The sequence below is a fragment of the Saccopteryx leptura genome, chromosome 2 (genome assembly GCF_036850995.1).
Source record: "Saccopteryx leptura isolate mSacLep1 chromosome 2, mSacLep1_pri_phased_curated, whole genome shotgun sequence".
NCBI lineage: Eukaryota > Metazoa > Chordata > Mammalia > Chiroptera > Emballonuridae > Saccopteryx > Saccopteryx leptura.
The window spans coordinates 216,143,546-216,156,887 of NC_089504.1; the positions used below are offsets into that span (position 1 = coordinate 216,143,546).

General features: G+C 53.1%; 1 protein-coding gene across 1 annotated transcript in view; it reads right to left on the reverse strand.

Annotated features, from left to right (window-relative positions):
• Positions 1-3,162: 3,162 nt before the first annotated feature.
• Positions 3,163-13,342, reverse strand: part of PDXK (pyridoxal kinase) — a 33,612-nt gene continuing 23,432 nt past the window's right edge. The window contains exons 5-11 of the mRNA XM_066370071.1: positions 13,060-13,106; positions 12,295-12,380; positions 10,928-10,973; positions 9,302-9,413; positions 7,814-7,950; positions 6,373-6,439; positions 3,163-6,113 (exon numbers count right to left, since the gene is read on the reverse strand). Coding sequence (XP_066226168.1) covers positions 6,001-6,113; positions 6,373-6,439; positions 7,814-7,950; positions 9,302-9,413; positions 10,928-10,973; positions 12,295-12,380; positions 13,060-13,106 — 608 coding nt within the window. The 3' untranslated portion in view covers positions 3,163-6,000. The remainder of the gene's footprint in view (positions 6,114-6,372; positions 6,440-7,813; positions 7,951-9,301; positions 9,414-10,927; positions 10,974-12,294; positions 12,381-13,059; positions 13,107-13,342) is intronic.

Genomic DNA, 13,342 nt, shown 5'->3' on the forward strand with positions numbered 1-13,342 from the left:
GGAAGGGATCAGAGCCACAAAGTGTGGAATAGTAAAAGGCTTTATTGAGTACAGAGCGCATCCCGCCCTGCGAGGTTCCCTGTCCTGTGGAAAGATGGAGGCCAGGGAAGTCGCAAGGAGTGACCCGTGGGGGATATTTAAAGGGTCCCTAGGTTGGTCGAGCTAATATGACGTGGTGAAATCTCACTGGCTGGCAGACAGTGGCTGTTTTCCAAAGGGCTCCTGGGGAGTTTCTTTTGGTGCACTTGGTTGTGGGCGGTCCTAGTTCCCGGGCCTGAGCTTTCCCCATTATCCACCGACCTTAGTCAGTGTCATCTATACTGCTCACAAAAATTAAGGGATATTTCAAAATGAATATGAAGCGATAAAATATCCCCTAATTTTTGTGAGCAGTATATTTCCCCAGCATCAGGAGGACAGTGATAAAAGGACCCACCATACTCCTGAGTCACGGGCCATAAATCTTAACCTGTCCAGGCAGGAACAGCTAACTAAGCAGCACAGGGAGGTCAGAGTGTATTTGTGAGGTGGAGTCAGAGGTGCTTGGTACACAAAGCAGATCCCATGTCCTGCCGCCCTCTTCTTGCCTTTCTTATAGAGCCTGTCTTACCTGTGGGTGATCTGAGGGTTTATCTGCAAAGGTGTGGGAAGGTGTATAGTACCTACCTGCTGGGTGTGTAGGACCAGAGCTGTCACCACCCAGGTCTGAAGGATTTGGAGACCAGAAGGGGCAGTAACATCTGATCAATGACCAGAGCCCAGGGATGGGCCAAGAAAGGGGGGAGCCCCACCTTCCTCTGATCCCTGGGAAGGTCATGCAGGAACCTTGAGGGCTGGGAGTCTGTTGTCTGGGAGCCTGTTGTCTGGGACATGCAGGGCAGCCCCCAGGATAGAGACCAGAGCAGGCCAGGCGGAGAGGGACCTGAACCACAGGAGCAGGGCAGGGCAGGGCAGGGCAGGGCAAGGTGTATGTAAGGGACAGCAATGGCCATGGCTTGGTTAATGTGGTGTAGGTACAGCACAGATGATTAACATACAGAAATACTGTGGGGAAAAGAAATCCTCAGGCTACACCGCAACCACCATGAAAATATTTATTTATGGAGAGTAGCACGCACAGACAGGCCTCTATAATGCTGACCGGAGCTTTACATTTACAAACTCACAGTGGGAAGGACTGGCCACCACGGGCTAATGAACCATTGCCAGAATCTCACAGAGATCGTCCCCCTCACAGCCAGGACCCAGGAGGCTGTGCTTTGTTCCCAGGCTGCATTACAGCCCCTGAGACGCCTCCATAATCCAAGCTCCTTTCCAGGAAGGACCAGGACAGCATCAGCTGGGCTCCAGCTCAGCTCCTCAGTCCTCCTGTTGGTCCAGTTTTGCAATCATTGACTGAAATTGCCAACTAAAATTCTAACTTAGAAGATACATAGCTATAGCGTTAAAAGCATTCAAAACACCACCCTGCCTTCAAGGAGATTAAGAATTCCTTTCCAGTTCCTCAAATATTAACATCTACACCTCCCAACACCAAGACAAGGGGTTATAGCATGGGCTCAGGGTCGTCCACTGGAAAGGGCTGGCTCTCGATCTCTAGCCAACTTGCAGGACAAAAAGTCCCAGGCAGGGTGAGTGACCCATGGTTTGAGAAGGAGTCTGAAGGCATCTCCTATAGAATGGCTTCCCGTCACACAAAGATAGGAACTTGCCCATCGTGACATGGACTAGGGTGGGTGGCTGCAGGTTGGGGGCTTCATTCACCGAGACCACTCTGAAGCTTTCCTCCCACTCTGAAGCAGGGGTCAGAGGTGGGCGGGAAGCCTCACTTGAGCATAGGGCTGTGCTTGGCTTGGACAGTGGGAAAGCTTTAAAATACCTGGTTACTCTGCCAGCATTTAAAAAAATTCTAGAAGTGCCTCCCATTAATATAGTTTTAATATAGTCTCTAAGTCAGACCTAAAGTTACTCATTGATTTCTGTCTTACAAACAGAATGAGTACATTGCGTTGTGAGGTCAAACTTCTAATGAAAGGCAGGAATGTGGTTTGTAAGACATTTTTTTAATCACTTAAACCAGAAACATTTTGCATGGAGAATAAACTGTAGGCATCCAGAAGACACAAGCACTGTGAGAACTGTGAGCCCCCAGCCTCCACGGGGGGGGGGGGGGGGGGGGGGAGCCAACAGTAGTGATTGGTGATGCTGAGGCAGAAGGAATGGGACACATGCAGGGCCCCCATGCCTGTGCAGTGCCACAGACTGAAGAGCCTGGTTCCCATCACCGGACAGAGAAAGACTTATACACTAAAGACACACACACCAGAAGCAGAGCTGCTGTTTGCAATCTACCAGGGTGGGGGCCAAAGACCCCTCCCTGCTCACCATCCAGGCCCCCTGCTCTATGTCCCCCGCTGGCAGAGGCTGGAAGTGCATGGCTGGATTCTGAAACCAGAGTGGTCTCTATGAAAACACACAGGATATCATGATGCTCTTCTCATCTGCAGACCATCCTGCTCCTGTCACAAAGCAACCAACTGACGCAAAATACACACCAACTCTGCACACAGGTCCAAGGCAGAGTTGGGCCCATATGTGTATGGGCCCTCAATCATTGTGCTGCGAGGCCAGCCTGGCTGGTGTTTGTGTGCAGAACTGCAGGCTGTAGGAGGTCTCCTGGGGCAATGACATCCACCCAGACCAACTGGGTCCAAGTTCAAGGCTTCCCTGGCTTAGGGCAGTGGACCTGACCTCCAAGAGCCATCCTCCCCAGCACTGGAGGTCCTCCTGAATGCCTACTCGGCTTGTACACCCGACATGCTCCCTCCAAGGGCACAGGAGCTGGCTCTCCAGGGAATGCTAACTCAAAGAGCCTCACAGGATGATGGGAAGGGAAACACCTTGCAACCTGGCAGGGGGAGGTGCAAAATTGAATCCGGGGGCAACACGGCTTCTACCCAGACTTAGAAAGCCAGGCCACACTCACAACACCCCAATCTGCACATAATCCACTCTGCTCACTCATACACTCCCCTCTCCTCTTTCCAGCCCAGCCAGGTACTGGCAGGGGCTCCCAGTGAGAACTGTGCGTGAAGGAGACCCGAGAGACCAGGCAGGCAGCAGAGAAGGAAGACAGGGATTCCTGGCTATTTTGGCGCTGAATACAGTCCAGTCACATGGTGTCTGTGATCCACACAGATGGGGACCCAACACCCCAGGCAGGTAGGTGGTCCCATCCCAGAGCAGGAAGGACAAAGAGAGGGTGCACATGCAGTGGAGGTCCAGCAGCCAGAATGTGCTCACCGCCTTTTGCATATATTTCAACTGAGGAGTGAACCTGAGGTTCAAGCAGGGACAGGAGTGGTCCCTAAACACCCTCACTCTCCCGCCTAGCCTGCCTCCGCCCCAGAGCCAAGGATCTACCCTGTGCCGCATCAAGAAGGCCTCTGCAGAGCGGCCTGCAGCTCCCACAAATTTCTTTCTCAGGTGGGTGATGGTGGCGGGGAGGTGACTGACCCATCAGGGCCCAGGCAGCACGGTGCAGACAGCACGCTCTGGCCTGAGTGCTCAATACTAAAAACACTCTCCACTTACTCAGAGCAGGTGCACCAAGACAGGCTCAGTCCATTGGAAAATTAAACATTTTAAAAATTGGTTCTAACAAATTTAAGAACAGGACAACAAACAAAGCATCACTTTTACCATCACTGACATCATTGTAGAAATAACACAGACTAACACAATGACATCAGCAGACTTGGCAATGATTTTAAGATTGGTTAAAAAAAGGGGGGGCTATTTTATAATTCATCTTTGAGGTCTATAGGAGAAGGTTCGAAACATTGTAAAGTATTGAAATGGGCACTCTGACAACAATCTCCATGTTGACATAAATTATTACCATTCTGCATGTTAATAAGCAAAGTGAAAACAAAGATCAATTCTTATTTGGACCCAACTTGTATGAAAAACTACTGCCAGGGACCGTGGTTGACTTGTAGATGGTAAATTCTACACATGGACAGCCCAGGGCCTCTGCTGTTGGTGTGACAGGTGGAATGTGTGTGCAGAGAAAAGCTGACACAACACAAGCACATGGGCTTGGGAACACGGGGCCAAGCCTCTGACATACAACTAAATGACCAAGAACCGAATAGTGTTTGCAGAGCTCATTTCCCTTCAAGTTCACTATACTCACGAAATAAGCCCTACACCCCAAACTGTATTTCCCCAGTGGGTTTTCACCCTCTCGTGAAAGACAGACACATTTGGGTTCTTTCCCCAGCTCTATACTGGCTCTCAATACATTAAAAAAAAAAAGAAAGAAAAAAAGGCTTTTCTCAATGGCTGTCTCCCTAGCTCTCCTCAGCACAAGCAGTGTTTCCCATTAAAGGCACCGCACAGGCCCAGGGCCCTGGCTGACTCTGGCTGATTTCTACATGCACCTTGCTGGGAAGGCTGCCCCCCACCGGGCTGCAGGCCATTCCTTCCTCCTCCTGGTCCACTGGGTCCTCGGGACCAGGAAACATGACAGGGAGACAGATCCCCTGACCCTGTGCACAGGCCATCAGGAGCAATGCTGCAGGACAGTGAAGACAGTGCGAGCAGTGGGAAGGAAAGACAAGCAGCTGGTGCAGGGGGTTCAATGGAGAGTGGCAGCTCTTCTTTTCAGGGAATTTTCTACAAAGTGAAGAATGCACTACTGAGGTTTGGGGACTCCTGCCTGTGGGCATGAAACCGTGGGTAGGGGGACAGGGCTGTCCTCGGAGAGTCTGCTTTCCCAGGGGCCACACCTAGGCCCCCACATCCTATATCTGCCTGTCCCTTCCAGGCTGTGAGTTTCCAGGAGGTGCAAACCTCTGCATCCCCAGAGTGAAGGATGGGGTGCTGAGATCAAGGCAGGCTGAGGCTTCAGGATGGGCACCCCTGCCTGTAGCCATGCCTACAGTACCCCAAAATTCTGGGCAAGGAGAGCCTGAAAGTCACGCTGGCAGTGGACAACTGGACTAGTGTCAGGGCCTCGGGGTGAAATGTGCCAACTGTGGGAACAGGAGCCCACTCTGCCCTCTGTACCTGTCTGCACACTAGCTCCACAGCCTGATGCATTAGCCACAGCAGCAGGTGGCAAACACGCAGTGCTTAAGCTGCTGTACCATAAACTAGGTGAGTTTTCCAAAAGGAGCCCAATGGGGCATCTTCCCAGACACCCTCAGCCCCACACTGCCATACCCTTTAAGGCATCTCTGCACCTCACTCGGCAGGTCCCTAGAGACACTTGTGGGCCACAGGGCGGTCCTGCTGGTACTCATGAGATGTGTGGACTGACTTGAATTTCGAGGTCCTGGGAAGATCCCCACTAAAGTGACTGTGCAGACCCGTGTGTATCCGGGCCAGCTGGCTAAAGTTAACTCATCCACATGATGAAATAGAAATGGATTATCGGGAATGCCTAGGAACCTACCGAGCAGCAAAGTAATGAACAAAAATTCCAAAGCAGGAGCACGAACCAAGAGGGAACAGTCAAAATGACAATAAAGGTATTTGGCATAATTCATCCAGATGCAAATGGTTAACCCCAAACTCATTCTCACAGACACAGATACAGGCCCCCACCCCCGGGCCCAGCCCACACCGGACAGGGGATATAATTCAGTAGTAGAATGAATATGACTCTCTGGAGGCAGCAGTGTCACCCATCCTGTACCCCACCCCCAGTTGAGGAGGATGCCCCCCAGAGCTGGTTTTCCAGGGAGGCCCAGGAGCCTTCGTAAGGGAGGGAAGCTGGGTCTCCAAATTACAAAGATCTGTGATCACTTGGTTATTTTTTAAAAAGCACGACTGGCACATTTTCACAATTAAGACCAGTTGATGCTGGACACTCATGAAAGAAAAAAATATCAAGTTTCAGTCACAGCTCTAAGGCAGACATTTACATTTTTCATGGAGATGAAGACGGAGACACCGACACGCTGTGCGTCAGGAGGTGGGCACACGCGGCCCTCACAGCACCGTGGCCTGGACAACGATCTCCGGGTTCTCAATATCCCTTTTGCTCTGGACCATCCTCAGCTCCAGCTGGGCCGGGCTGGGCTTCTGTCCTTCCCCAGCCTGGGCTACAGGACAGAAACAGCGTCAGTGTCTAAGTTCCCAGCTCAGAGGGAAGCTCTGTGCCATGGCCGCTGCCCCCATTCCTAAAGGCCAAGACCAGGGGAAGAGCTGGAGCCACGGGGACCCTACTTGCAGCAGAATAGGTCATACCGTCAACATGGTTGAGCAGGTGCTGCCTCCCTCCCTCCCACCTCTCTGCCGGAGGCCCCAGATGCAGGGGCTCTCGGGAACACCATGGCACCTCACGGGCCCTGCCAGTGGTACCTTTCGCACACTTGATGGTCCGCTGCAAAACATGGTGCATGGCTGACACAGTCTTCTCACAGGCCACCTGCAGGAGGAGGAGACACTGTGCCTCTGCCACCTTTAAGACTGTCTGCTCCCATGCTGCTCACAGCTGCCTGTGAGAGCACTGTCTCTGCCCTGAATCACCAGAACGCTGGCTCAGCCATCACATGCTCCGACTAGCTGGGCCTGCACCGCACAGAAGAACAGAGCTGAGCAGATGTCTGAGTAACTAAATTAACCGCCCCCTCTAGACCACAGACAATCTGGGGAGCAGCTGTGACTCAGGATCATCGATACCGCCTGGTATATGCTGGGTGCTTAATACATGTTTCTGGGATGAATTCATTACAAAGAATCTACTTGAGAAAGTCATCACTCACAGTCAAAGTCTCACAGTCAGACATGGGGCTAGCGGGTGCTAAGGAAATGAGCACAACTCCCTCCCGACTCCGGGACCGGGGACACCTCTTACATCCCCTCCCCAGCCGGACTCGACCTCAGAGGCCCAGCAGTAAGGCCTCCTCTGGGCACCATGATGCCACTGCCTGGACCAGAAGGAGCTCCTGCTGCTGCTAATTCAACTGGCAGGTCGGCCCTCAGGGGTGGCAGCGGGGGGTGAAACTGGCTAGATAATAGTAAATTTTGGCTTCGACTGAGAGGGGAGGTGAGGGGGGAGGGACCCTAGTGCAAGCCTTGCATTGCACAAACACAGACCCTGACACCCAGATGTGCTGGGGAGACTGGGGCCCATGGGGAGATGGGGCCCCTCTAGGTGCCCTGCAAAGACAGCTTTAGGGCAATTGATTTCCAGATCTTGATCTCCAGATTGTTCCTTCCTCAAATAGACCCAGTAAGACAGAGGCCTGTTTCCTCTTTCTGATCTCCCACCCCCACCACTGGGGACAGATGGAGGAGAGACCTGGCTGTCAGCTGACAGGGCATCAGAGAGAACAACGTGGTAAGAGAACACGAGGCTGCACACGATGCAGGAGGAGGTCAAAGAACGTGCCTGAGCCCTCAGTTGGACCACAAAGCACACAGGAAAGACCCCACACCCCAATTTAACCAAATCATCACAGGGACTACATTTGAGGACATGCTTGCAGTGACTGCTCTGCTGGAAGAGGCTCCCCGTTACTGAGGCTGCAACACCTCAGTCCTGAGCTATATAGCCCTCAGACTTCAGCTGGCTCAGGACTCTGTGGTCTGGGCCTGGCACTCTGCTCATGAATGAGACAGTGAGCAGGTGTGGGGCTGGGACTCAACCCAGATGTGGGACATGACACAGAAACCAATGCCTGCCCTGTTTTCCCCCAAGCTAACGGTAACTATTGTCCCCCTTCATTTCTATGGACATGATAAGCACTCCCCAGAGATTAATGGATCAACTGCAGCAGGAGGGTCACGCCCTGCTAACCTTGAGATTATTGGGGTGCTTGTGTGTCCACGCCAGGAGCATGGCAGCAAAGAGGTCCCCAGTGCCCACGAAGACAGCGTCCACCTTGTGTATGTCCATGCGAATGCGCTCTGTCACCACGGAGCCATCTGGGTGCCCTGGGGGACAGCATGGCCCACTGGGACCCCAGACCCTCGCCAGCAGAGGGCCAGCCCAGGCCTGGACCCCAGCCTGCCCTCATCCCCACTCATCCCCTGCACTGCATATGGTAGGTAGGATATGTTGTCCATGGAGACTCAATCAGACAGAACCCAGGGTATAGGGACTGCCCAGTGTTCCCAATGCCCCAGAGCAGTTGCTCTGTCCTAGGGGAGAAAGTGTTGGGAACCCCAGATGACCAGTCAGGATGGCCTGGGGGGAACACATTACAGCTGCTGAAGGGCTGGCTCACAAGTGTGTGTGTGTTAGCAAGTGTGTGTGCAAATGTGTGAATGCATGTGTATTCATGAGTGCATGTGAATGTGTACGAAAGGTGTGTGCCAATGTGAGTGTGTGTGCATGCATGTGCACAAGTTTGCATGTATGAGTTTGTGAATGAGTATGTGCAAAAATGTGAGTGCATGTGTGAATGTATGTGTGAGCGTGTCAATGTAGATGTGTACGTGTATGTTCGTGCATACAGGTGCAGAGGGAGAGGTGAGAAGGTGCCTGTGGGCTGTTCTCTGGGGCAGAGGCAGTGACCCCAGCCTCCTGTGTCATTTTAATGATGTACAGAAAACACCAACCCAGGTGACCCTCTCATGATGAAACAATGAACACAACAGAGTATGAAGCGCCCTCCCAGTGAGGTCAGCACCAGTCCTAGCTCTATGGAAGGTCAGATATCTGGTTACTGGGAGCTTGGCCCCAGCAGGGCTGTTCCCTGTGACCCCCACATGTATAAGTCAGAATGTTATCCTCACACTGCAGGTGCATTATGGGCATCAGGGGCTGCTCGGTGACTGTGGGGGGGAAGTGTCAGCACCCCATGCTCCAGTGCACCCTGATTCCTGGAAGTCTTTCCCCATTCTGGTTTTTTTTTTTTTAATTTTTTTTTTACAGAGACAGAGAGTCAGAGAGAGGGATAGACAGGGACAGACAGACAGGAACAGAGAGAGATGAGAAGCATCAATCATCAGTTTTTCGTTGCGACACCTTAGTTGTTCATTGATTGCTTTCTCATATGTGCCTTGACCGTGGGGCTTCAGCAGACCGAGTAACCCCTTGCTCGAGCCAGTGACCTTGGGTCCAAGCTGGTGAGCTTTGCTCAAACCAGATGAGCCCGCGCTCAGGCTGGCGACCTTAGGGTCTCGAATCTGGGTCCTCCACATCCCAGTCCGATGTTCTATCCACTGTGCCACCGCCTGGTCAGGCCCCATTCTGTTTCTAGTCTCATCTTTTCCAGGATGGGGGTGGTGGTGACAGGAGCTCAGGAAACAGACTCCCTGTTGAAGAAGGCATGGGACTTACGGGTCCTCTGGCTCCCCAGTGCAATCAGGTAGTTGCTGCCCCGCGGGGAAGGCAGGTCTGAGCTGGTGATGACCACGGTTTCGGGGCCCATTGAGTGCAGCACGTCCATCACCTGCCGGGCACAGGGAGCACATCACCTGTGATGGAGTTCCCGAAGGCCGTTACTCCTGCCCGCCCCCTCACCTTGTGAGCCCATAGAGCCAGCCATGACCGGCATGCACACCCCAGATGCTCTCTCACAGGGTTTGGCTTAATGAGGGGAAGATAACAGAGGCTTAGAACCTGGGAGCCCATCCTGACTAGCCCTTGTCTTGTCCAATGATAGCTTTGCCATGTCCTCATTCCCTCCAGTTGAGGGTATGACCCTGCTGGCTCCCATTTGCACCTCACAGGTGCCCACCTTCTGGATGAAGGTGCCAACTGGGCTAGGCCAGCTGTCTTTCCTCATCTGGGCTCCACACAGAGCAAACACCAAGCAACAACCACTTCCACCTGTCCACTCTAGGAAGCCACTCACTCACTCGTTTATTCATTCAACAAATACCTACTGCCAGGTGCCCAGCAACACACTGGGGGTTGGAGGCTCCCTCCCCTTGAGGGCACAATGTCTTGTGACAAAATCCCCAGTGAGGTCAACTCAGGCCTTGGAAAAGTGCCAGCTGAACCAGACAGGGTGCCAGGCGTGGAGAGACCTGGGGTGGGAGGCAGGAGGGCCAAGTCACAGGCAGGGGGTGTACCACCTGCCTTCCATGGGGCCAGTACCAGTCAGCTAAGCTGCTCAGGACTCTCACCGTCTTATGGGGTCACTCAGAGAGCCTGGATATGCTCTTGTGCTGTCCCCAAATCAAGTACACACATTCAGAATTTCTGGTGTCGGGGGGCCAGTGTGGACTCCAAGTCATGAACCTTTGGCTTAGGAGCCTGCTCACCTGAGTCACAGAACGGTAGCTGTGTTCCTCCCCTCTCAACCTGGGCCTGCGGGCTGGCGTGCCTTCGGGCTAGGGTCACAAAGCAACAAGGAACCTACCTCTCTTTAAGTTGGCTTTTCTTTAAGGGCTGTAGGAGGACCTGTCTTCCTTGTGCAACTGCCTCAGGGCAGTGCTTGTGATCATGTGAGTGGACACCCTCTGCTCCAGAGCCAAGCATGGGCTGTGTGAGACGTGTCTCCCACCATGCATGCACACATGTGTGCACACACGGGACCAGCCAACTACCTAGCACCCACCCTGCACTGGTCACTGTGGGGTGCTCGGTATGAGCTTGCTCTAGTTCTTAAAGAGAGGGGTGCCTGTGCCCATGCACTATTTCTTTCCCATTCTAGGGTCATTTGTTTCAGAGGCCATCATAGCTGGAGGGCTCCTCACCCTGTTTGCCACCATGGCACTTTGTTATGGCCACCCCAGTTAGCTCATACATTGCTGCTATGAGCAGAGCAGTGGGCTTACCCAGGCCTGACAAGCGCAAAGCTGCAAGTGACCAAGAAAAGTGGCCAAAATGAAATTTACAACACATCCCCATGGCTAGCTGACTGGAAGCCCATCTCCCATCTCCACAGGTATGTGGCTGTCCCCTCCCCACCGTGAGCAGTGCCACCTGTCCATGCCAGGACCCAGAGGGTCTCCTTACCGCTAAGGCTTCTTCCTGGCTGTGGATCTTCCTGCCACTCAGTAACCTAAAAGACAGGCAGGAACAGGGGAGATACTGCTTGCTGGGTCCTGCCTGTAATGTTCCAAAAGCTACAGCAGCAACTGGTTCCCCACCCTCAATTCCCACAGGGAACTACTTGAGAGCCTGCTGGCCATCATGGACCAGGATGTGTCTGGGGACTGGTCAAAAGTAAACTTTAATTTTATTTTATTTTTTGTATTTTTCTGAAGCTGGAAATGGGGAGGCAGTCAGACAGACTCCCACATGCGCCCGACCGGGATCCACCCAGCACACCCACCAGGGGGCGATGCTCTGCCCATCTGGGGCATCGCTCTGTTGCAACCAGAGCCATTCTAGTGCCTGAGGCAGAGGCCACAGAGCCATCCTCAGCACCCAGGCCAACTTTGCTCCAGTGGAGCCTCGGCTGCGGGAGGGGAAGAGAGAGACAGAGAGGAAGGAGAGGGGGAGGGGTGGAGAAGCAGATGGGCACTTCTCCTGTGTGCCCTGGCCGGGAATCGAACCTGGGACTCCTGCACACCAGGCCGATGCTCTACCACTGAACCAACCAGCCAGGGCCTAAACTTTAATTTTAAAGGGGGACTCACACATCACAGGATGTGCTGAGGTTTCAGGCTGCGGTTAATATGTACACATAACAAAATAAAGAACAGCAGCACGTGGCCCCAGTAGTGACCCACATCATGGCACATGAGGCTAGCAAGCGTGGCCCACAGCCACAGAAAGTCACAGCTGCCAGTGGTTAGTGTCCCACATTCACAAGAGCCCACCAAAGGTGAAGGTCCTCAGAATGAGTTGTCATCTCCAGATGGACAGGCTAGGTCAGGGAACCCCAAGATCCCAAGAGTCCAGAAGCCCCCACCCCTATTTTAAAGGGTGACCTCAGAGATAGAGGGGACCAAGCTGATGGTCCAATAGGGCCAAACTTCAACCACTTGGGCACTCAGCTGCACACCCCATGCCACTGAGGAATGCCCCTTCCACCCTGGGCCGTGCCATCCAAGAAAATGCAAGGCTTTGAAACTTGGTACTGGGCAGGGCGGCTGCACATTCCTTTTAACCTCATGCAGAGATCTGGGATGTGGGTTTCAGAGCTCTGGGGTAACTGCCTGTGTCAGCTGGCATGGACTCTACATTGTGGCCTATGGTAGCCACGTGCCAGAGCACCTCTTCCCTCTCTCCAGAGCACCTCTTCCCTCTCTCTGTTCTCAAGGCTCCTGCTGGTCAGAAAAATAGCTGGGGTCAGCATAGTGGGGACACTCCCAGAACCATCTCTGCCATTTTTCTTTGCAAAGGTCTGCAAACTTGAGCCGTTTCTAATCACTTACTCAGCCTCGAACTGGTTGGGAGTTATAATGTCTGCAACTGGCACGACCTTTTCTTTGTACACCGGAAGGAGGTCCTCCGGAACGTACTGAGGAGAAAGGAGACAGGGACACAGGCTGATGTACATGGGGAGGAGGAGACGAAACCTGAGGCATGTGAATCCAGGCTCAGGGCGGGCCCCCATGTGAGACTGGGCACCTGACCGTGGAGACAGGCCCTAAGTGGTGACCCCAAGGGCTCCAAGGGGTCCTGTGGGAGGGCTGGGAGAGCCCCTTCCACCCTAACATCCTGGCTTCTACGAAGGCCACAGAGTGATTACACCCTCTCCATATCACGGTGTAACTCACTCTCTCCCACAGCAGACAGGAAGTTACGGCCTGTTGCTTGTCCCACTGCCAGTCTGTGTATGGCTCATGGGCTGAGAGCAATTTTAACATTTTTTAACAGTTGGGGGAACAGTCAAAAGAAGAGTTAACACTTTGTGATACATAGAAATGACAGGAAATTCAAATATGTATCCGTCCATGAAACTTTATTAGAAAACAGTCATTTTCCTTTGTTTGCATATTGGCTGCTTTTGGCTACAACAGGGAAGTGTGGCCCTAAGATACTCTGACGCTGGAGACCCCTCTGCCAACCTTGCCTCCTCCTGACGAGGGTCCGGCCCCCACCCGCCCGGCAGCATTTCCCTCTGTCAGTGTCAGTGTCCTGCTCTTGAATGGAGAGCAACAGCCGCGCTCACCATGCTTACATATGCATGAACTTACCATAGAGCCTTCGCCGTCCCACTTGTCACCCATCACCGGGTCACACACTGCAAAGACAGAAAGGATATCTTAGCAACAAAAGCTGCGGCTGGTAAGAAAAGAGCCTTTCATGTGATTTTTGTTGTTAAACTTCACTTGCACCTGAAAGCCTGGGACAGCACAGCTCCTGTTCTCATGTATCTCATTGCCGGGTGGTTCCCATTTCATCATCGAGGCCATCCGAGACGTCTACCCCATGCCGCCCGCACTGCTCTTGGGTTGGGGGCATCACCCCCCCCACCAC